Source organism: Mustelus asterias, chromosome 1, assembly GCF_964213995.1.
Source record: "Mustelus asterias chromosome 1, sMusAst1.hap1.1, whole genome shotgun sequence".
In the NCBI taxonomy this organism is placed as follows: Eukaryota; Metazoa; Chordata; class Chondrichthyes; order Carcharhiniformes; family Triakidae; genus Mustelus; species Mustelus asterias.
Window position 1 is genome coordinate 41,442,413 of NC_135801.1, and position 23,149 is coordinate 41,465,561.

Sequence of the window (23,149 nt, forward strand, 5' to 3'; positions counted from 1 at the left end):
GGGGCAGGAAATCAAGGGTAGATTTAGCACATAATTCAGATTAACAGTGACAGCTTAGAGTTCCAAAGTTCTCTCAAATATCGGTTTGCTACACATACACGGACTGCTTATTGCACTGTGAGACCCTTTAAGACTATTCTATGGCCACAAATGCGCTTCTTGATGGGAATAATAGTTTGTACAGACTGGTTTTCCCTATATTTCTGGATTGCAAACCTGTGTAGTTGACAGGGAACATTATTTGCTGCAGATAGTAAAAAATCATAAAACTGTAGGAAGAATATAGTTACTCATAGCAATGATGTTTTTTGTTGAATTAAAAACAGAAAATGCTGGAAATACTCAGCAGGTCAGCCAGCACCTTTGGAGAGCCGGGAGAGCTAATGGTTCAGTTTTCATGAAAAGTCATTGATTTGAAATGTTGGGCCATATTTGCTTGCCAATCAGGCACTTAGTAGATCTTCCCAGAGATCAAATACCCCAGGGGTGAAAGTCTCACCCGCCAAGAGCTGCTAGCCAAACACAGGAAAAGTCATTGAGCTGGAATGTGGATTAGAGACACTCAACACAAAGGGAGGGGGAGAAGCATCAGAACTGCTTACTCCAAACTTCAGTACATTTCATAGAGATGCACAGGTTCAGAATGGGGTTGGTGTGATTGGTAGTGTACAGCAAAGCTTCCCAAACTGGTCCCTGGGAACCCTGGGATTCCGTGAGAGGTCTGCCAGGAGTTCCGCCGAAGCCATAGAGTAATGTCAGCAACAGTCACAAAGTGTGCAAAATGCCTGCCGAGAACCATTGATTTTGCCGATTTTTAAAATTAAAATATCTTTATTCTGTATGGAAAATCATTTGCAGTAACAGCAAGCATTGTGAAAACAAATGACAAAATACGTATCTCTTGTGATCAGGTAAGGAATTCCGTACATCTTACAGTAACTGGGATAGAGCGCGAACAAATTTTGCAGTCGAGTATCCCGCGCATGGGGACATCGCAGGTGTCAGCATACACGAAGTGCAATGGGTCATCCCAGCCCCGGACCACGTGCCCGACCATGGTTTCACCCCTGCTAGGTCACCGTTTGCTGTTTGGAATTCAAAGGAAAGCAAAAAATCAGATTGGCTAATCAGAGCCAGACCTCTCCGAGAATGAGCTGCTGATAGGCTGAATATGCACTGCTGCTGGGCATAAAAGCAGTGAGCGGTGAGAAGCGATTAGGACGGCAACCAGAGTGATGGCCTGAGCGGTGGCCAGAGTGATGGCCTGAGCGGTGGCCAGAGTGATGGCCTGAGCGGTGGCCAGAGTGATGGCCTGAGCGGTGGCCAGAGTGATGGCCTGAGCGGTGGCCAGAGTGATGTCCTGAGCGGTGACCAGAGTTATGATCTAAGCGGTGACCAGAGTGATGGCATCCGTGTCAATGATCCGGCACATCTTGCACAAGTTGCTGTGGCAGGGTTGTGTGGTGTCGTGGTCATTGTTCTCCTGAAGGCTGGGTAGTTTGCTGCGGACAATGGTCTGTTTGAGGTTGCGTGGTTGTTTGAAGGCAAGAAGTGGGGGTGTGGGGATGGCCTTGGCGAGATGTTCGTCTTCATCAATGACATGTTGAAGGCTCCGGAGAAGATGTCGTAGCTTCTCCACTCCGGGGAAGTACTGGACGACGAAGGGTACTCTGTCCGCCGTGTCCCGTGTTTGTCTTCTGAGGAGGTCGGTGCGGTTTTTCGCTGTGGCGCGTCGGAACTGTCGATCGATGAGTCGAGCGCTATATCCTGTTCTTATGAGGGCATCTTTCAGCGTCTGGAGGTGTCTGTTGCGATCCTGTGTATATGGAGGGCTTGTCCGAAAGGGAAGGCTTCTTTAACGTGTTTAGAATGGAAGCTGGAGAAGTGGAGCATCGTGAGGTTATCCGTGGGCTTGCGGTACAGTGAAGTGCTGAGGTATCCATCCTTGATGGAGATGCGTGTGTTCAAAAATGCAACCAATTCTGGAGAGTAGTCCATGGTGAGTCTTATGGTGGGATGGAACTTGTTGATGTCATCATATAGTTGTTTCAGTGATTGTTCACCATGAGTCCAAAGGAAGAAATGTCATTGACATATCTCGTGAAAAGCTGGGGGTTCTTTGTACAATGGGTTTCAGGATGCCCTCGACATAGCCGGAGAGGTTCTCGCACAGGGTCCCATTGCCCGATACGATGGGACGGCCGAGTATGTTTGCCTCGTGTATCTTCGGGAGGCAGTAGAGATCAACAGACTGATCTAGACCTTTGATCCGGACCTTCAGAGCACCCTCTGTGCTTTCATCCCAGGTACTCCCCGCGTTGGAGATCTCTACTACTCTCTGGAATTATTTGCATTCTTGGTCACACGCATCTCCATCAAGGACGGTCACCTCAGCACTTCACTGTACCGCAAGCCCACAGATAACCTCACAATCCTCCACTTCTCCAGCTTCTACCCTAAACACGTTAAAGAAGCCATCCCCTACGGACAAGCCCTCCGTATACACAGGATCTGCTCAGATGACGAGGATCACAACAGACACCTCCAGACGCTGAAAGGTGCTCTCATAAGAACAGGATATGGCGCTCGACTCATCGATCGACAGTTCTGACGCGCCACAGCGAAAAACCGCATCGACCTCCTCAGAAGACAAACACGGGACATGGCGGACAGAGTACCCTTCGTCGTCCAGTACTTCCCCGGAGCGGAGAAGCTATGACATCTTCGCCAGAGCCCTCAACATGTCATTGATGAAGACGAACATCTCGCCAAGGCCATCCCACATCTTGCCTTCAAACAACCTCACAACCTCAAACAGACCTTTGTCCGCAGCAAACTACCCAGCCTTCAGGAGAACAGTGACCACCACACCACACAACCCTGCCACAGCAGCCTCTGCAAGACATGCCGGATCATCGACATGGATGCCATCATCTCACGTGAGAACACCATCCACCAGATACACGGTACATACACCTGCAACTCGGCCAACGTTGTCTACCTGATACTCTGCAGGAAAGGATGTCCCGAGGCATGGTACATTGGGGAAACCATGCAAATGCTACGACAACGGACGAATGAACACCACTCGGCAATCACCAGGCAAGTTCCTGTTGGGGAACGCTTCAGCGGTCACGGGCATTCAGCCTCTGATCTTCGGTAAGTGTTCTCCAAGGCGTTCTTCACGACACACGACAACGCAGAGTCGCTGAGCAGAGACTGATAGCCAAGTTCCGCACACGAGGACGGCCTCAACCAGGATCTTGGGTTCATGTCACACTATCTGTAACCCCCACGACTTGCCTGGGTTTGCAAAATCTCGCTAACTGTCCTGGCTGGAGACAATACACATCTCTTTAACCTGAGCTTAACCCTCTCTCCACTCACATTGTCTGTACCTTTAAGACTTGATTACCTGTAAAGACTCGCATTCCAACCACTATAGACTGTGAACTTTCGCCTCCATCTTGACTCCCCTCTTGTTTTCTGTTTTTCAGTTTCCCTGGCTTGTCCCAACACAACCTACCCCTCCTCGCTATTTTGCTCCCACTGAGCACTAACCTCTGTTTTCCGATTAACACATATTGCTATCCTACCTTTGCCACTACTAATACTCTTCAGTCCCTTATGGCACCATTGACAGCCCACTTATCTCATGTCCATGACATGTTTGTCAATCTCTCCTTAGCTCTGACCTATCACTGACTTTGCATTCTGCTTCACATCCCTCTCCAAGTATAAAATTCATTACATTTCTACCCCATTTCGGTTCTGTAGAAGAGTCATATGGACTTGAAATGGTGACTATGTTTCTCTCGCCACTGATGCTGCCAGATTTGCTGAGTTTATCCTCCATTTTCCATTTTCATTTCAGATTTCCAGCATTTGCAGTATTTTGCTTTAATTAGCTGGCCTTTATATCTACAGGATGAGAATATAAGGGGGTGGAAATAATCTAAAGTCTTATTTAGAACAGATCTGAGGAATTACGACCAGTTTTGGGGGCATCAGTTCTTAAGGAGAAATGGTTTTAAAGGGAGTGGAGTGTACATTTATCAGAATATTACAAGACCCCAAGGGGTAATTACAAGCGATTGCACAACTAGGGTTAATTATCTGAAAGTTAGAGGTTTAAGAGCTGATCTGACAAAACTCTTCAAGTTATTAAGCGGAATTGATGGGGTAGCTAGAGAGAAATTATTTCCACTGGTTGGGAATCTCAGATGGCGGCATAGTCTAAAATTAGAGCTGGGCTTTTCAGAAGTGAAATTTGGAAACATTTCTTCACGCAAAGGGTGGCAGAAGTTTGGGACTTTCTTCTGCAAACAGCAATTGATGCTAGTTAAAATCTGAGCTTGTATAGGTTTTGTTAGCCAAAGGTATTAAGGGATATGGGGCAAAGACAAGTATTTGGATTCAGTTTGCACATCAGCCATGGCCACTTTGAAGAATGCTAAATGTTCAATTCCTCATTTTGAATTCCTCAAAATATAAATGATTCAGGTCAAAAAAGGATTTGAATGCTTTTCAGTGAACAGGTGCGTTAAAAATTAAGGGGTTGTGTAGAAAAGTAGATGAGTAAATTCTTGGCATTTATTTCAGACTGCTGGGTGGAAGTGTCCTTTCCCCTTGTACAATACTAGTCTTGTAAATCTTACATGGTCCAACACATATTAATTGAGAAAAGTCAACTCTCTCTCAACTCTCTCATCTGTCTCCGATGTCTGTTTTATTGACTGTGTCTATCTCTTTTCTACTTCTTTGTCTTTTTCTTCTTTCCTTTCGAGTGGAATGCGGTATGTGAAATGGCAAGAAAAGCAGCCACTGGCAACTGAAGACTGCCTTTGGATTTGGCAGGGGGGGGGGGGGGGGGGGGCTCCTTGTCCACTCCCCAATTTTCCTCATTGTGCAATCATCGGCAAACATACCACCCTGACGGAGGGAAGGTCATTGATGAAACTGCTGAAGGTGGTTGTGTGTGGAACACCACCCTGGGGCTGAAATGACTGACCCTCCCCCACAACCACAACATCTTCCTATGTGCCAGGTATGACTCCAACCAGTGGAGCGTTTGCCCCCGATACCCATTGATTCCAGTTTTGCTAGGGCTCCTTGATGCCACACTAGGTCGAATGCAGCCATGATGTCAAGGGCTGTCACTCTCATCTCACCTTTGGAATTCAGCTCTTTTGTTCATGTTTGAACCAAGGTTGTTATGAGGTCAGGAGCTGAGTGATCCTGGCGAAACCCAAACTGGGCGTCACTGAGCAGGTTATTGCTGAGCAGGTGCTGCTTGAAAGCACTGTTGATGAACCCCCCCAATCACTTTCCTGATGATCGAGAGTAGATTGATGGGCAGTAATTGGCCAGGTTGGATTTGTCCTGCTTTTTGTGCACAGGCCATACCTGGGCAATTTTTCACATTGTCAGGTAAATGCCAGTGTTGTAATTTTACCGGAAGAGCTTGTCTAGGGGAGCGGCAAGTTTTGGAGCATAAGTTTTCAGTACTATTGCCAGAATGTTGTCAGGGCCTATTGCCTTTGCAGTGTTGACCAGAACCTCAGAACTTTCAACTGAGCTTTGAATGTCGTGAGTCTTTTTATTTTATCTGAGCAAGCACTTCAATTCAAGTCTCACCTGAAGGCAGCATCCAAATGACAGCACTCCTTCAATATAGCACCAAATTGTCAGCCTGGATTATGTATTCAAATTCTGGAGCCATAACTTCATGACTTGGGATGTAACAGTGATACCAACTGGTGCACAAAAACCCCAATGTGCCTCACTGTTCCTGTTTTGTGTTCCAACATTATGAAATATTATTTGGATACAACATCTATAGAATATAGAGTCAAAATGTAAGGATAATCTAAAGCAAGGAATCCATTTAACTTTCACTAAAGCAAACTCTTGTGTGCAAAAGAATTTCTCCAAGACCAACTCCACAGGAAGCTGTTACTCACACTGTCAATCAGTAGTGGGAGTGTTGATTCGGAACTGTTTGCAGCATTTATATCACTCTTGACAAAGAAAAATATGATGGCACTAAAACAGAAAATATATAAATCAATACTTTAGCTGAACAAATCAAAAATATCAGACTTCAAAATTCAATGTAGCTTTAAATTAACTACAATTTTATATCTCATTCGAACCTTGTGTAAAGAATTCAGATGAATAGATAATTTTGCTATAAATTCTTTTCATCACTATTTTGTGTATGAATGGAGTAAAAGTTGCTCATTAACTAAAATAATAACCCACACTTTTTGTTTTAAATTGTAAATAAACAAAATTCTGTTGCACATAATTTACATTTTCTGGGACAATGCTCATCTTATAAATCTAGCTTGTGAATAGAAATTGTGTCAACTACTCTTTATTTAATTGAAGATAGCTCATCAAATTTACCTCATGAAAGCCAGAGCTGCTCCAATGTAGTTTAACCAAGGTTTTGCTACTTCTTCAGGGTCAATGCCAAACCAGCCAAATCTGAAATAAATTATAAAGTACAGTTTTGACGGAGGGTCATTGATCTGAAAGGGTCTTTGCTCTCTGTAAATGCTATCAGACTTGTAGAGTACTTCTAACATTTCTAATTTCTAATTAATCTACACTTGTGTCTTCAAAACTCAAATCAATTGAACCACACTGCAACCGAGCCTGAGCTTTGCAGCATTATTATCCTTGTTATACAGAAAATGCACAAAAGTACACAGCTCCGATGGAAATTTATTATTTTTTGAAACAAGTAATAAAATGAAGCATCCCTGCACCTATTAAATTTGGAACTGTAAATGATGAGGGGGTACATCAGGAACGAATGCTGCACCTGGAGTGTAGTGAGGGGGAAAAAAATAATCTAGGCTGTGCAAAACTCTGAAGACATTACATGAAATGCTATCAATACCTGTGTTCCAGTGTATTCCAGATAAGGGATATGCAGAGAATATTTATTTGGGTTTTCAGAATCTTTGCAATAAAGACAAACAACCTAAATGATGTTTGTGAGATCCCAAATGAATACTTCTCATCAGTATTTACTGTTGAGAAAAGCATGGATGTTAGGGAACTTGGGGAAATAAGCAGTGATGTCTTGAGAAATGTACATATTACAGAGAAGGAGGTGCTGGAAGTCTGACAGCGCATTAAGGTAGATAAATCCCCGGGACCTGATGAAGTGTATTCCAGGACATTGTGGGAGTCCAGGGAGGAAATTGCAGGTCCCCGAGCAGAGACAGTTGAATCATCAATAGTCACACGTGAGATGCCTGAAGATTGGAGGGTGGCAAATGTTGTGCCTTTGTTTAAAAAGGGCTGCAGGGAAAAGCCTGGCAACTACAGGCCGGTGAGCCTCACCTCTGTGGTTGCGGGAAGGTATTTTGAGAGACAGGATCTATAGGCATTTAGAGACACAAGGACTGATTAGGGACAGTCAGCATGGCTTTGTGAGTGGAAATTCATGCCTCACAAATTTGAAGGTTTTGAAGGTGTAACCAAGAAGGTAGATGAGGGCAGTGCAGTTGATGTTGTCTACATGGACTTTAGTAAGGCCTTACAAGGTACCGCATGGTAGATTGTTGCATAAGGTTAAATCTCACAGGATCCAGGGTGAAGTAGCTAAATGGATACAAAATTGGCTTGATGACAGACGCCAGGGGGTGGTTGTAGAGGGTTGTTTTTCAAACTGGAGGCCTGTGACCAGCAGTGTGCCTCAGGGATCGGTGCTGGGTCCACTGTTATTTGTCATTTATATTAATGATTTGGATGAGAATATAGGAGGCATGGTTAGTAAGTTTGCAGATGACACCAAGATTGGTGGCATAGTGGACAGTAAAGAAGGTTATCCTAGATTGCAACGGGATCTTGATCAATTGGGCTAGTGGGCTGACGAATGGCAGATGGAGTTTAATTTAAATAAATGCGAGGTGATGCATTTTGGTAGATTGAACCAGAGCAGGACGTATTCAGTTAATGGTGGGGCGTTGTGGAGAGTTACAGAACAAGGAGATCTAGGGATACAGGTTTATAGCTCCTTGAAAGTGGAGTCACAGGTGGACAGAGTGGTGAAAAAGGCATTCGGCATGCTTGATTTCATTGGTCAGAACATTGAATACAGGAGTTGGGACGTCTTGTTGAAGTTGTACGAGACATTGGTAAGGCCACACTTGGAATACTGTGTACAGTTCTGATCACCCTATTATAGAAAGGATATTATTAAACTAGAAAGAGTGCAGGTGAGATTTACTAGGATGCTACCGGGACTTGATGGTTTGAGTTGTAAGGAAAGGCTGGATAAACTGGGATTTTTTTCTCTGGAGTGTAGGAGACTGAGGGGTGATCTTAAGAGGTCTATAAAATAGTGAGGGGCACAGATCAGCTAGATAGTCAATATCTTTTCCCAAAGGTAGGAGAGTCTAAAACTAGAGGGCATACATTTAAGGTGAGAGGGGAGAGATACAAAAGGGTCCAGAGGGGCAATTTTTTCACACAGGGTGGTGAGTGTCTGGAACAAGCTGCCAGAGATAGAGTCTATTTGCCAACCAATAGAGATAGTAGAGGCAGGGACAATTTTTTCTTTTAAAAAAGTGTTTAGACAGTTACATGGGTAAGATGGGTGTAGAGGGATATGGGCCAAATGCGGGCAATTGGGACTAGCTTAGGGGTTTGAAAAAAAGGGCACCATGGACAAGTTGGACTGAAGGGCCTGTTTCCATGCTGTAAACCTCTATGACTCTATGGTTCTATCTCATTTGTCTTCTTAATTATTTGCAGTACTTGTATGTTGTTTTTTGTGATTTGTGAACAAGGAGATCCAGACACTTCTATACTGCAGTCTCTCTCCGTTTAAATAATATCAAAGTTTTTCATCTTGCACTCATCAGGACAGACACAAATTTACTAAATTTCAAAGGGAATCACAATTTATACTGCATGAGAAGAAGGATGCTCATTGGTTGGCAAATAGACTCTGGTCAAAGCATTGCCATGGTGAATGCACCAGGCAATAGTTATTCCCCAAGCTTTTGTTTGTTTGAAGGTGGTGCAATGCCTAAACATGTTGGGTGAAAGTTTACGGCCTCACTTGTATCAAAATTGTAAAACCCTGCCTGAGGTCAACGGACCTTTCTATGGTCCACCCCTTGCCTGCTCCGATTTCTGTGGCGGGCAGGACGGTAAGATTCCGGCCATTCTTTCTGTTTGCAGAGGGCAGGATCCTGTGTATGAACATATATAACTTCTACCAAGTGTTAAGTGAACCACATTGCAAGCCCGTCTGAATCCTAAATTGGTTGCTAGTGTAATTCTTAACACATTTGGGACTTTTCAGTAAGGACTGTCCAATCACATCTAATGTTGGACACTACGTTCTGAGCTTTTGCAAGCGCAAGGCTAATTAAGCATGGTCAGACCCTTCCCCATAATTTGAGGAATTCTGGAAGATTATAGGCAGTATAGTGGCACAGTGGTTAGCACTGTTGCCTCTCAGCGCCAGGGACTTGGGTTTAATTCCTGCCTCAGGTGACTGTGTGGAGTTTGCACGCTCTCCCTGTGGTCTCTGTGGGTTTCCTCCAGGTGCTCTGGTTTCTTCCCACACTCAAGACATGCAGGTTGGCTATGCTAAATTGTCCCTTAGTGTCCCAAAATGTGTAGGTTAACTGGATTAGCCATGGAAAATGTGTTGGATAATGGGGACAGAGTCGGGGGAGAGGGCCAGGGTAAGATACTGTATGAGAATGGACCCGATGGGCTGAATGGCCTCTTCTGCGCTGTAGGGATTCTATGATTACAACCAATACACCCATCATCTCTACTATCATTTCTTGTGAGACCCGAGAATGCAGGCTATCAGGTCCGGGACACTTGGCAGACTTTAGTGCTATTCGTTTCCCAACAATTTTTTCACTAGTCATAGCTTTAAGTTCCCCCTTCCCTTATATTGAGGAGCAAATATGTAAGGAGATTACAGATAGCTCCAAGAAAAATAGGGTGGTAATAGTCGGAGATTTTAATTTTCCCAACATTGACTGGGACTGCCATAGTATTAGAGGGTTGGATGGAGAGAGATTTGTTGAGTGTATTCAGGAGGAATTCCATGTTTGTCCCAACATACTGCTTCCGTGTGTCCATTTTTATTACAATGATTACAATGTCTCCCACTGTTTCCAAATTTATTTCCTTTCCTTGGGACCCAGCACTCCTTTGCAAAGTGCCCTTGTCGGCCACAATTGTGACAGGTCAGTTTGGGTTTAGTTCCATTCCCGCTACCGTAGGCGGCTGCTCTTTGCTGTTTTATCCTCGTCTGAGATTTCTCCTCCCTGCCTCCAAGTACGCCACTAGCCCATTCCACTACTTCATCATAATCCTGGGACATGATCACTCCCATTTTTAGGAAGGGTTGGTGAGAGCTGGAGAGCCCATCCTTGAAAGCCTGGATGAAGGTTCGCTCCCCACAGCCTAGGTTTCCTTGCCTTGAGCATTCCTGGTATACAAGCTCCTTTTGTTGCTTGGTCGTTGTGATTCTACTCCCAATTAGAACAAAGAACAAAGAACAATACAGCACAGGAACAGGCCCTTCGGCCCTCCAAGCCCGCGCCGCTCCCCGGTCCAGGATTGAATCCTGAATCCAGGATCCCCGCCCAATTTTCCAGCCTATCTACATTCTAATATCCTCTCCACCGAGCTGTCCCTCACAGCTACGATGCTTTGTTCATCACAACCTATTAACTCACCCCCACCCCCCCATTCCAGACCATGTGATCTCCAGGGAGAGGCGAAAACCCAGAGTGAAAACCCCAGGGCCAATATGGGGAAAAAAAAATCTGGGAAATTTCTCTCCGACCCCCTGCGGCGATCGAAACGAGTCCAGGAGATCACACTGGCCCTGATCAGAAAATGCTTCCCAACCCTATTCATTTCCACTTCTGCTTTACGAACACCATCTGAATTCCCTGCCCCCGAGACAGGTTCCCAACTATCCGCAGTCTCGCTCTGTACTGGCACCAGCAAGATGATCATAGAATGAAGCCTTGAAACGAGAAACAAAGAACAATTAGCCCGCACCGCTCCCTGGTCCAAACTAGACCACTCTTTTGTATCCCTCCATTCCCACTCCGTTCATATAGCTGTCTAGATAAGATATAGCTGTCTAGATAAGATATAGCTGTCTAGATAAGATATAGCTGTCTAGATTAGTAGGAGCATTTCCTAAAACTCTCTGGACTTCTGTTTTAAACAGGGCGAAGGGTGCCTGTTGGGCATCTATTTCTGCTGTAAGGGCTACTGCATGTGTCCAACGTCCCCCATTGTAGTCTTGTGCTGGGGGAATGGCAGGCCCTCCGGCTAACTGCCTTCATTTATCTGCTGGACATGCGGCCCTGACCAGTTGGTACATAGCACCATCCTGGAAATTAATCTTCAATTCCTGGCTACTCAAATTAAGAGCAAGCAAAGGCAATGTTTGCAAATGTAGCATCAGTTGGTTTCAACAGGATCAGGTATATTATGATTGCTGAAAAACAGAAAAACCAATAGGACCATCGCTGACAAAAAGTTGGTGATTGTTATAATGATGAAACAGAATGGAGCAGGGACATGTGATTCTTTATCAAGATCATTAAGATTAGAATTGGAAGAGAAACACAGGTCACAAAAAGTCAGCTCAACAAGCTACCATACTATCAGATTGAAAAAGGGGTTGGAAAAGAATAATAAATAAAGTTAATAGATATACTTTTGGTAAGGAACCAGAAATGGCAGAGGGAGCAGAATGACTGAAGAAAACAAGAGGCAATCACAATTTAAGGAGATGCCATGTATGTTCAGTATTAGCTGAAGCAAGAACAGGAAATAGCTGATTAGGCAGATACAATTTTGCAAGTCTCAGCGACCACATTGATGCATATTGCTTTGTGACACATCAATGCTATATTTCCAATTTTCTCCCCAGCTCTACAGAAAGTATCATTTCTTCAAAAACAAAGCTGTGGGCACCAGCAACCTTCCAGTATCCTGTCCAAAAAGTCATTCTTTGTCCATTGGCCTTGATATGGAAGCATCAGCAGCTATTTCAACCATATCTGTATTTGACGTCTGCAAACAGCTGAGAGCAGAAAATCAGAATTGGAACCCTAGATTTCTTTGGCCCTTAACCCCATATCCTAGGAATACCAACACCAATGGTTGGTCTCCTTACCACCACCACCATCCACCTGAGGGCAGGTTCCTAAGCACCAGGATCAAACATGAAATATCACTGGCTGTTATGATCCATTACCACATTTGACTGCGTATTTATCAATAAACATCACAAGAGCTCAAATTCCATTTTTTTCAAAAGAAATGAATTCCACTCAACCCAAAGAGCTTACAAAATAAAGTTACTGAGCATCCAAAACTGAAAGGGCTCCTGTTGATTTGTTGGTCAACTCAAATACATTTCAAAATCATGCATCGTTTAAACATCTATTTTAGACATTAGCTATTTAGTACTTGGAAATATCAACTTGAATGTTGGATATTTCACACAATTCTCATTTTCACCAGTAAGTATTCATTGTTCTAGAGATACAGGGCGTGATCTTACCACCTCGCCATGCCCGTCGATCACCAAGGCAAGCTAGGAAAACAGCGAGCAAGGCATAAAATCCAATTCGCACCCGGCATGTAACTGTTTGCTATCTTCCCGGACCCTTTTGAATGGCGCCAATCACTTTGCGCCAGTGAGGGCGTGAAACTTATCAACATGAGTTTGACTGGATTTTTGCATGAGTGCAGGGGGGTTTAGAGAGGGGGGCGGGGGGGGGGGGCTCGTGCTGGTCTGGGATTACTGCTGGCTTGGGGCTCTTGTTGTGCACATTCCCCCTGCCCGCTGGACAACCCCCAACGGGTTGCATATTAGGTTGAGTCTCAATGCCACTGATGTTGCTCTGGTTACCCTGCCATCTGTCTGCAGGACAGGTTTTGTGGTTTATTGCTAACATTCCATCCCAGGCCCCCTAACAGTAACAAGAGCCAGGTCTGGCCGCTGTCACCCCAATCAAGGCAGCTGTGCAGGTGTTAACATGGCTGCTCACACTGCATGACTCTGCAGTGCTCCCTACGATGGCAACTATGAAAGTCACGAGAGTGCTTCTCCACCATCAGCCTGAACTGCATGCCATTCCCGGAAGCTAGTGCATCGGATGTCCAGGTGGGTGCACGCAGGTCTATGTCTCAAGGGTTCCAATTCCCTCACAGCCACTCTTGTGCTCTCTGTGCCCATTGTGGTGAGGATGTGGCAAGTGTCGGCAGCCCATTGGGAATGGTGTCAGGCTGCCAGCATCAGCAACCTTCCAGTATCTTGTCCAAAAAGTCATTCTTTGTCCGTTGGCCTTGATATGGAAGCATCAGCAGCTATTTCAACAATGGTGCAATGGGTTGCTGGGAGGAAGTGAGAGGCCTGGGGTCGATAACCTTATGGTCTGTCTCTCTCTCCCCTTTCACCACTCAACACCCCCCCACCCCCACCATCCTCCCCCACCTTGGTAGTGAAGTTTAGGGCGGCCCTCAACTTTTACATCACTGGATCCTTTCAGGTTTCCAGCAGAAACATCTGCAGCATCTCACAGTCCAATGCATACAAGTGCATCTGTGAAGTCATGGATGACCTGTATGTGGGCTGGGACCAACAGGATCCCCAGGTTGCAGGCTTCACCAACATTGCCGGGATGCCCATGTGCAGGGGGTTATCGACAGCACACGCGTCGCCCTGCAGGCACTGTATGATCAAGGGTGCCCTTTATTAATCGAAAGGGGTTTCACTCACTCAATGCTCAGATTGTGCGTGACCACCTTCTGAATATCATGCGTGTGTGCGCACGTCACCCAGGGAGTGTGCATGATATTTTCATCCTGCGGAGCTTGGATATCCCCAGGGTCTTCGAGGATGACAACAGGGTGCCGGGATGGCTTGTGGGGACAAGGGCTACCTGCTGCGGTCATGGCTGATGACACTAATGTGGAGGCACGAGGCTGAGGCAGAGATCTGCTGCAATGAGGTCCACTCTGCCATGCGGTCCTTCGTCGAGTGGTGCATCAGGCTGCTGAAGACATGGTTCCGCTGCCTGGAGTGCTCTGGCGGTCTCTCCAGTACAGCCCCCTGAGGGTCTCCCGCATCGGGGTGGTCTGCTGTGCACTCCACAACCTGGCGCAGCAACAGGAGACATCCTGTAGGGGAGGAGGAGCACCGGGTGGGTGCCCCTGAGGAGAAGGCAGACCAGGAGGATGTGGAGGGTGGGCCAGAAGATGAAGGAGGGGCAGCTGCAAGGGTCTGGCAGGGCAGGACGGGACGGTGATGGAGGCCCTCATCGTCGCAAGCTTCTCCCAATAGGAGGCGCGGTATATTGCAGCTCAAACCCCCACTGCAGCCCCCTCCCCACCATTCCTTGTCCACACCCCCCCACCATGGATCCCATTGACATCAATCAAGGTGATGGGCCTGGGTTGGCCATGTTAGCGAGTTACTGGTCCAGGCAGGAGGGTGATGATGCATGTGGCATGCTGTGATGCTGCCCTGGTGCTACACAAGTCTGATTCCTACCTGTTCTCTGCACACTGGCACCCGGGCCCACGGCTGAATGAGGGTTGAGGGGACCACCTTGCAGCCAAATGCCCCAGGGTTGGCGGTGGTATTGGGGGGGGGAGGAGAGGAGCAGTCGTAGGGTCCTATGGGGCCTGGGAATGTGGGATGCCAGAGGGGTTGGAGGAAGGTGCTAGGGGGTTGGGTGCTGCAAGGCCACGGGGTGTCAGGGAGCGGATCAATGTGGGCAGCACAGTGGCACAGTGGTTAGCACTGCTGTCTCACATCGCCAAGGACCTGGGTTCGATTTCTGGCTTGGAGTTTCTGTCTGTGTGGAGTTTGCATATTCTCTCTATATTTGTGTGGGTTTCTTCTGGGTGCTCCAGTTTCCTCCCACAGTCCAAAGATGTGCAGGTCAGGTTGATTGGCCAAGCTAAATTGCCACTTAGTGTCAGGTGGACTAGCAGGGTAAATACATGGGGCTAAGGGGATATGGGCTGGGTGGGATTGTGGTCGGTGCAGACTTTATGGGCTGAATGGCCTCCTTCTGCATTGTAGGGTATCTATGATTCTATAGACATTGTATGTTGATTCTATGATTCTACATTGACATTCCAGGCGCAATATACAGGACTGATGGCAGGATGGGATAAACATCCATCCTTGCAGCCTGAACGAAGTCATTCATTTTCTTGTGGCGCTGGCCCCTGGTCCTCCGTGTTAGTGGACGGGCACTGACAGCTACTGCTACCACTGACCAGGCTGGCCCGACCCCTTGGGTCTTCGACCGTCTCTGGGGAAGACGATGGCCCTCCTCTCCTCCATGGTGTCCAGCAACCATCCTAACTCTTCCTCCGTAAATCGTGGAGCTGTTCTACACGGTGCCATCTTCCTGGCTTGACTGACTGTGAGTGCATCATTCATGTTTAAATGGAGCTCCCACTTGTTAACAGTGTACAGCTGTGGCCACTTTGTGTAAGTCACATGCCTGGTGCGCCGATGACAACGTGATTCGTATGGAGGCTCTTTCATTGCACAAAGTGTCGAAAGATTGCGATGCGGAACACGCCCATAGACCAGCACGGAACACCCCTGTTCTGGATGTTATGACACTAAGAAATCTTTTGGGAAAATTCCACCCAGTTTTTTTCAAAAAAATCTTTTCCTGAGAACCACTTGGTGGCACTACAGAGCAATGCAAATCACTGATTACATCCAATTTCCAGCACACAACAGTTTCAAAGGTACACATCAGCTTAATGACTGCAACATTTCTTCTTAAAAACCTCATTCCTACCCCAACCCTTTCCACTAGCCCATCCCTTTCCAAAGCAGTCTCAATTAGATTTTGCTTTGGTCAGTTTATCTTACTTTCAGAAATTGATAGAACATGTATAGGAAACACCAAAATAGCTGCTCTCCTTCACTCCTCACTGGAGTTAATCTCCGGCTTGATTTTAATGGGAGAGTGAGGGTTAGATTCAACCATGAGGTTACACATAATGGTTAAATATTTTGCTGCTGATGCCGCGAGTGCCTCATAGATGCCTAGTTTTGAGCTGCTTGAATTGTTCTGAATCTATCCCATTTAGCACAATGATAGTACTACACAATATAATGAAGGCATTATCAGTGTAAAGATAGGACTTCATCTCCACAAGAACTATGAGGTGATTACTACCAGCACTGACATGCACAGATGTTTCTGCTAGAGGTAAACTGGTGAGGATGAGGTAATATAGGTTGTTGGTTCTGTTATGGTGAAATTAAAGTGATGGACACAAAATGGTTACCTGGCACACAAAATGGACTCTGGGAAGGGACATTAAAAGGCACTGACTTTGGGCACAGACATTACACAAAGAGTTAAAACCTGCAGTATCTGAATTGCTGCAGGAAACTGGTCAGACCTGGGGCACTTTAAAACTTGAGATAAAGGGCAGACCCAGAACAATGAGTTTGATAACAAGGTCAGCCACTGATGGGGACATAAATGCATAAATGTAACAAGATCAGCCACCGATGGGGACTCAAATACATAAATGTATATATTGAAACCAGTCATTGATAGAGGACATTACTGCATGAATGTATCCATTCTATGTACAATGATATGTTAACTGTCCATGTCCGTACCTGTCTGCTTGTAACGATGTGTTAACTATCGATGTCCGTATCTGTCTACTCAACTTGTAATGATGTGTTGATGGCTAATGTCCGTACTGCCTATTGTTTAAAAGTATAAGAGATGGTCAACTACCATTGTGTAGTTGAGAAGGTAGCTGCCAAGTACTGTGGAGTACCAGTGCTTTCTCCCAAAGCTTTGTCCGAAATAAAACTGTTTTGTTGAACCTCCAAGTCTGACTCCGAAGTGGTAAATTTCCCGCAACAGTTCTTTCACCACCTGCTCAGGTCACATTCTTCAAGACTCAGCCAGCTCATTGAGTATTGCTGATCCTGAGTCACTCTTGATGGTGAATGAAATGCCCAGAAGGAATACTTTCCATATCCTTGGTCCTCTAACTGCTTCTTCCAAGTGGTGTTCAAGGTGGCATTCAGCAGGAAATTGCATTGTCAATGCTTGACTGATGTCATGAGACTCCTTGGGTCCAGAGTCACTTTGAGGAGTGCCAGGGTAAACTCTTGATAAATGTATACCATTGCACCACCAACTCTGGTGTGTCTGTCCTGTTGATGGGAAAGCATAAACCCAGGGATGGTGATGGAGGTATTTGGGACATTGATTGCAAGGTATAATTTGGTAAATATGATTACATCAGGCTGTTGTTTGACTGATCTGTGGGGCAGCTCTTGCAATATTGACAGAAGAAGCGGAATTTTCTCGTCCTGCCTGCCACGGGAATCATAGAGGATAGGACGCGGACCATGTAAAGGTCCACTGACCTCGGGCGGAATTTTCCAGTCTTTGGACGAACACAGCCAGAAAATCCCACCCAAGATGTTAATAACACAGAATTTTCAGGGTGTATAGGGCTGGGTGTGTTGTTGTTTTTTCTGGTGCCTAGGTCAATGCCAGATGTTTGTCCGGTTTTATTGTTTTTCGAATTTTCTGCTGAAGTTTTGTACAACGACATGGTTTGCTAGGCTATTTCGGAGGGCAGTTAAAGTCAACTGAAATGTGATGATCTTCAGATGCCCTTCCATAAAGGACATTCGTGAACCAGATGGGTTTTTAGAACAATTCAATAGTTCTATGGTCACAATTACTGAAATAAGCTTTTAATTCCAGATTTGAACCCACGTCCCCTGAGCATTAGCCTAGGGCTTTGATTGCTAGTTATTAAATTAGACATATAATAATAGGACACTTTCAAAAATTCAAAGTAATCAGGCAGAGTCAACATGGTTCGGTGAAGGTGAAATCATGTCGAAACAACTTATTGGAGCCCTTTGAGGAAGTAACGTGTGCTGTGGATAAAGGGAAACTGGTGGATATTCTATACTTAAGATTTCCAGAAGGCATTTGGTAAGGTCTCACATTAAAGGTTACTGTGGAAAGTAAAAGCTCATGGTATAGAGGGTAACATCTGCTTGTGAAAGCTGGGCCTGGAGGGGATGCCATGGCAACACCATCTATTTGGGCATACATGGTGTTGTTAAATCTGAACTCAACTATGTGAGTTGCTGAGTTCTTAAATTCAATGAATTCATGCAATGGTGACGGGTCAAGATTGCCGTGATATGGTGCTGTAGAGCAAATATCCATGGCCTCCTTAACTGCAACATTAGTGACTAGGCTAGCAATGTTAAATGAATACATAGACACAGCATTGCTATTGATATGCAAGTCTTGTATGATCTTCGCAAATGTGAAGGAATTCTTCGCTATGTATGTGAAAAACTTGTTCAAGACTGGTTGTAACAATTTACCCAACCATTTGGCCAATTCATGTTGTTCAGAACTGGTCATAGATAAAATAGGGCACAAAGGAACATCGTTTTTGTGTATCTTGGGTAGCCCAAATATACATGGCACCACAAACATCTTTTTTGTCTTCGATGGAATGACACACAACGTTCTGCTCCTTGCATATTTCTGATATATGGATATGTTTGCTATATTTAAACCTGCAGCTTCATATAATAATTTCCTTACATGTCTTAATGGGTTCCATCCTACATTAAAGTTCACCTTTAAAGTGGAACAGTCAGATGAACTCTCTATCCCTGATGTGCTAGATGAGAAATTTGCCTGGGGTTCTCCACCACGGTCTACCACAAGTTTACCTTCACTGGTCAGTATATGCATTGTAATTCCAACAGCTCCATGAGCTATAAGATTGGCCTTATCGGCAATCTTATAAGTAGGGCCTAAGACATTTGCTCAACATGCAAGCTTAATGCTGAAATAGGGCACATCAAAGGCATCCTGTGGGATAATGAGATCACTTCACACCGTTATATCATGCAAGCAAATGAAGAGGTCTGACCCTGAAAAGTGCCCAGTCTACCTCATATTACCCTGGAAGGGCAAGGCATCTCAAAAAGGGGTGGCACAGTGGCTAACACTGCTGCCTCACAGCGCCAGGGACCCGAGTTCGATTCCCGGCTTGGGTTATGGTCTGGAGTCTGCACGTTCTCCCTGTGTCTGCGTGGATTTCTCCGGATGCTCCGGTTTCCTCCCACAGTCCAAAGATGCGCAGGCTAGGTGGATTTGCAATGGTAAATTAAAAGGTCCCCTTGATACTAAGGGGACTAGCTAGGGTAAATACATGGGGTTATGGGGATTGGGCCTGGGTGGGATTGTGATCGGTGCAGACTCGATGGGTCGAATGGCCTCTTTCTGCACTGTAGGATTCTATGACTCTCCATGATAAGTTGAGCAACAGGTGACGCTAGCTATTTCACGTTGCCACTATGCAGTAGTAACAGGAGTGGTATTCACCACTTGCAGGATGCTGTCGTCAAGCCAAAAATATATTCTGCCTATCACACAAATGAGTAATACAGTAAATGAATGTCAGCCATACATCATAAAAAACAGCATGTCCCTTTCACTGTTTGCAATGGGCAAGGTACTGACTGTACCCAATCAGCTCATGCTTGCAAAGCTCAAAATAAAGTGTCCATCCAACATTAGGTGTTATTCCACGATTGGACAACATTTACTAAATAATCCTCAGTATGCTAAGAATTATGCTGACAACAATTTTAAGATTGTCAGTCGAGGTCACAGTGAGGTGCATTTGCGTGTACTGGAAGCTACATATATTAATACACAGGATCTTGTTCTTTGCAGACAGAAAGAGTATGTACACATTGCACCTATTTCAGCTGAACAAAGTAAGTGACAACCATTCACTGGTTCATTCCTCAGAGCAATGATCCTCACTAATCAGAGTCCAGCTGCTTGGTTTAAATTTCAAACAATACCGGACAGTTAACTGCCATTCACGATCAACTGGTGCATTCTCCATGGCAATGCCTCTACCATTCAGAGCCTGCATGCCAAGCAATCAGCGCCCTCTTCTTCACAAATACTATAAATTTGTTGATTTCCTTTGCATTGTATTCTTGAGAATGTCCTGATGAGTGCAAGATGAAAAACTTCAATAAAAAGGTCTCTTTTTTACAATATATATAAATGACTTCGATGAAGAGACCGAAAGTATGGTTGCTAATTTTGCTGATGACACAAAGATAGATAGAAAGTAAGTTGTGAACAAGACATAAAGGGATATAGATAGGTTAGGATAAGTGAGCAGGGATCTAGCAAGTGGACTATAATGTGGGTAAATGTGAAATTGTCCATTTTGGCAGGAAAAAAAAAGCATATTACCTAATGAGATATTGTAGATCTCTGAAATGTTAAAGTTAAAATTTATTTATTAGTCACAAATAAGGCTTACATTAACACTGCAATGAAGTTACTGTGAAATTCCCCTAGTCATCACACTCCGGCGCCTGTTCGGGTCAATGCACCTAACCAGCACGTCTTTCAGACTGTGGGAGAAAAGCAAAGCACCCGGAGGAAACCCACGCACACACGGAGAAAACATGCAAACTCCACACAGACAGTGACCCAAGCCAGGAATCAAACCCGGGTCCCTGACGCTGTGAAGCAGCAGTGCTAACCACTGTGCTACAGCGCCACCCATATACAGAGGGATCTGGATATCCTAGTGTATGAATCACAGAACGTTAGTATGCAGGTCCAACAAGTAATTAGGAAAGCTAATTTGAATGGCATTGTTTATTGTGAGGAGAATTGAATATAAAAGTAGGAAGATTATGCTACAGTTACTCTGGATTATCATGTACAGTAATGGCCTTCTTATTTAAAGAAGGATATGAATGTGTGGGATTGGATGAGTTGTCTTATGGAGAAAGGTTGGACAGAGTAGGCTTGTATTGGCTGCAGTTTAGAAGCTGAGAGGTGATTTGATTGGAATATATAAGATCCTGAGGGGTCTTGACAAGGTGGATGTGGGAAGGATGTCTGGTCACTGTTTAAAAATAAGTGGTCACCCATTTAAGACAGGAACCAGGAGTTTTTTCTCACAGAGGGTCACGAGTTTTTGGAACTCGTTGCTTCCACCGCCTTTTGAAGAAGAGTCTTTGAATATTTTCAAGGAAGAGGTAGATAGCGTCTTGATAAGTAACGGGGTGAAAGGTTATAGGGGGTAGATGGGAATGTGGAGAAATCAGACCAAGCACAAGCTTATCGAATGGCAGAGCAGGCCCAAGAGACCAAGTAGCCTACTTCTGCTCCTAATTCATATGTTCGTTATTATTCAATTCTCGATACAAGCAATATTTTTCACTTGCTAAATTAATATATGTGACAGAAAACTGCTGTCATGTGTTACTAAACAACAGCTGTGTTACTGCATTGCTCCTCGTGTCATTGTAATTATAAAACTCACTGTCACATGCTTTCAAAACTAATTCCAATTTTTATTTTATGAACATTAAGTGAAAACAATTGCATCCTGTAATACCTTTGTCAGAAATCTACCTGGGATGATGATTTATCCCAGTTTTACTATCCAACATTAACTGATGGGAAGATCACACAGTTCAGTGTATTGGAACTCCATGCCTGAAGGAATTCTGCATAAATCTACAGCTGACAATAATCGAAACAAATTTGTTCCATTTTACTCAGGTTGGCATTAAAATATGAAGATTTCTATTGACAGACATCACAGTAAAACACAGGATGCAAAGTTCATCGGCGACTAATTTTTGAGGCCAGGGTTTGCCAAAATAAAAACTGGCTACTATCTCTTTTTACCATCAAACAAGGAAATTGTCTGGGAAGTGTTATGAAAATTAACAATTGGCAACTTCCCATAATTGGCAACATCCTAGAATAATCTGTTATTCACTAACTCACATTTACATGCCTGAAGCAGACTAATTTACAGTCCCATGACACTTAACCTGAAAACAGAACTTGCCAGCTGGAAGCATCAAGTCCATTTTGTAAGACTCTTCAACTATAGTACATAGAAAAATCCAATGTCTACCCCTCCATCATATTGCCAAAATTTATCATCTTTACAGATTCCTATTTTCTCTAGAGTTATACTCACTATCACAGTGAAAGATGGCAGTGCAGGGGAAATGCATTCAGAGCAAAGCTTCCTGGACATTGACCTCAACCTCACAAGACGTGAGCAGTGTGACATTTTCATTTTCTACACCCAAGTATGTGGCCTGAATGAGATTGCCAATTCAGTGCAAAATAATGAACAGTTTTGCACTGTAAACTAACGCCACAGGAAAATAGACACATATTGCCCAATTCACTTTACATAAAAAACAGAACCAGTCTAATGTTTTTCATCTGATCAGTGCAAGCATGCTTTTAGTTATACTTGCCAAAACGAATTGAGTGTTCTGACTCAGTGTCAACCAATTCCACTAAGGCTGATGTTTGATCATTTGTAGTTTTTTTCTAACAAGGAAGCAACTTTTATCAGGTTGTATGGTTAGAAGTCATGTGTGTAACCGCACTGCAGTTGGTAATTCTCTTCTGAAACTTAAGTTTCCAACCTCAAATCAGAAGCTTTAGGGAAGTTTGGTTGAAGTAAGGTTGGCTGGGTGGGGGGAGGGGAGAGAGATGTCAAACACAGGATTCAGCAGTGCAAAATTAGGCCAATGGGGCAAATTAAAATGGTTAACATCGGTCCCAAAACAATTAATCCAACAGGTTTTGAATGACTGTTAAAACAATGAAAACCAATTTCACCACATATTTTTGCCCCGATTCTCCCCTACTTCAAATGATTATCTACAGTTCACTTAAAAGGATGAAGTGGTCTCTGCCTTTACTGATGTGAAGCATTGTATATTCTAAATAAATTCATTGAATAAAGAAATTTCTTCTAAATTCTCTCCTCATTCTCAGTTGCATTTTAAATTGACGAGCCCTCATTGGTGGCTTCCCAGCCGTGGAAATAGAAACATTCCATCAAAACTCTAATTAAATGGTTAAACTCTATTAAAATCTCCTCCATTATCTCTTTCATATCATATTCATGTTTATTTTTTATGGCCTAAATGGAGGCAGGTGGGAGATTGGGAGGATTCAGAAAAGGGTAAACTGAAAAGCACATTAGC

General features: G+C 44.4%; 1 protein-coding gene across 1 annotated transcript in view; it reads right to left on the minus strand.

The window, feature by feature from the left end:
- The window catches only part of LOC144493068 (transmembrane protein 144-like), a 116,796-nt gene that overhangs the window by 37,730 nt on the left and 55,917 nt on the right, over positions 1-23,149 (minus strand). The window contains exons 6-7 of the mRNA XM_078211943.1: positions 6,412-6,492; positions 5,964-6,045 (exon numbers count right to left, since the gene is read on the minus strand). Coding sequence (XP_078068069.1) covers positions 5,964-6,045; positions 6,412-6,492 — 163 coding nt within the window. The remainder of the gene's footprint in view (positions 1-5,963; positions 6,046-6,411; positions 6,493-23,149) is intronic.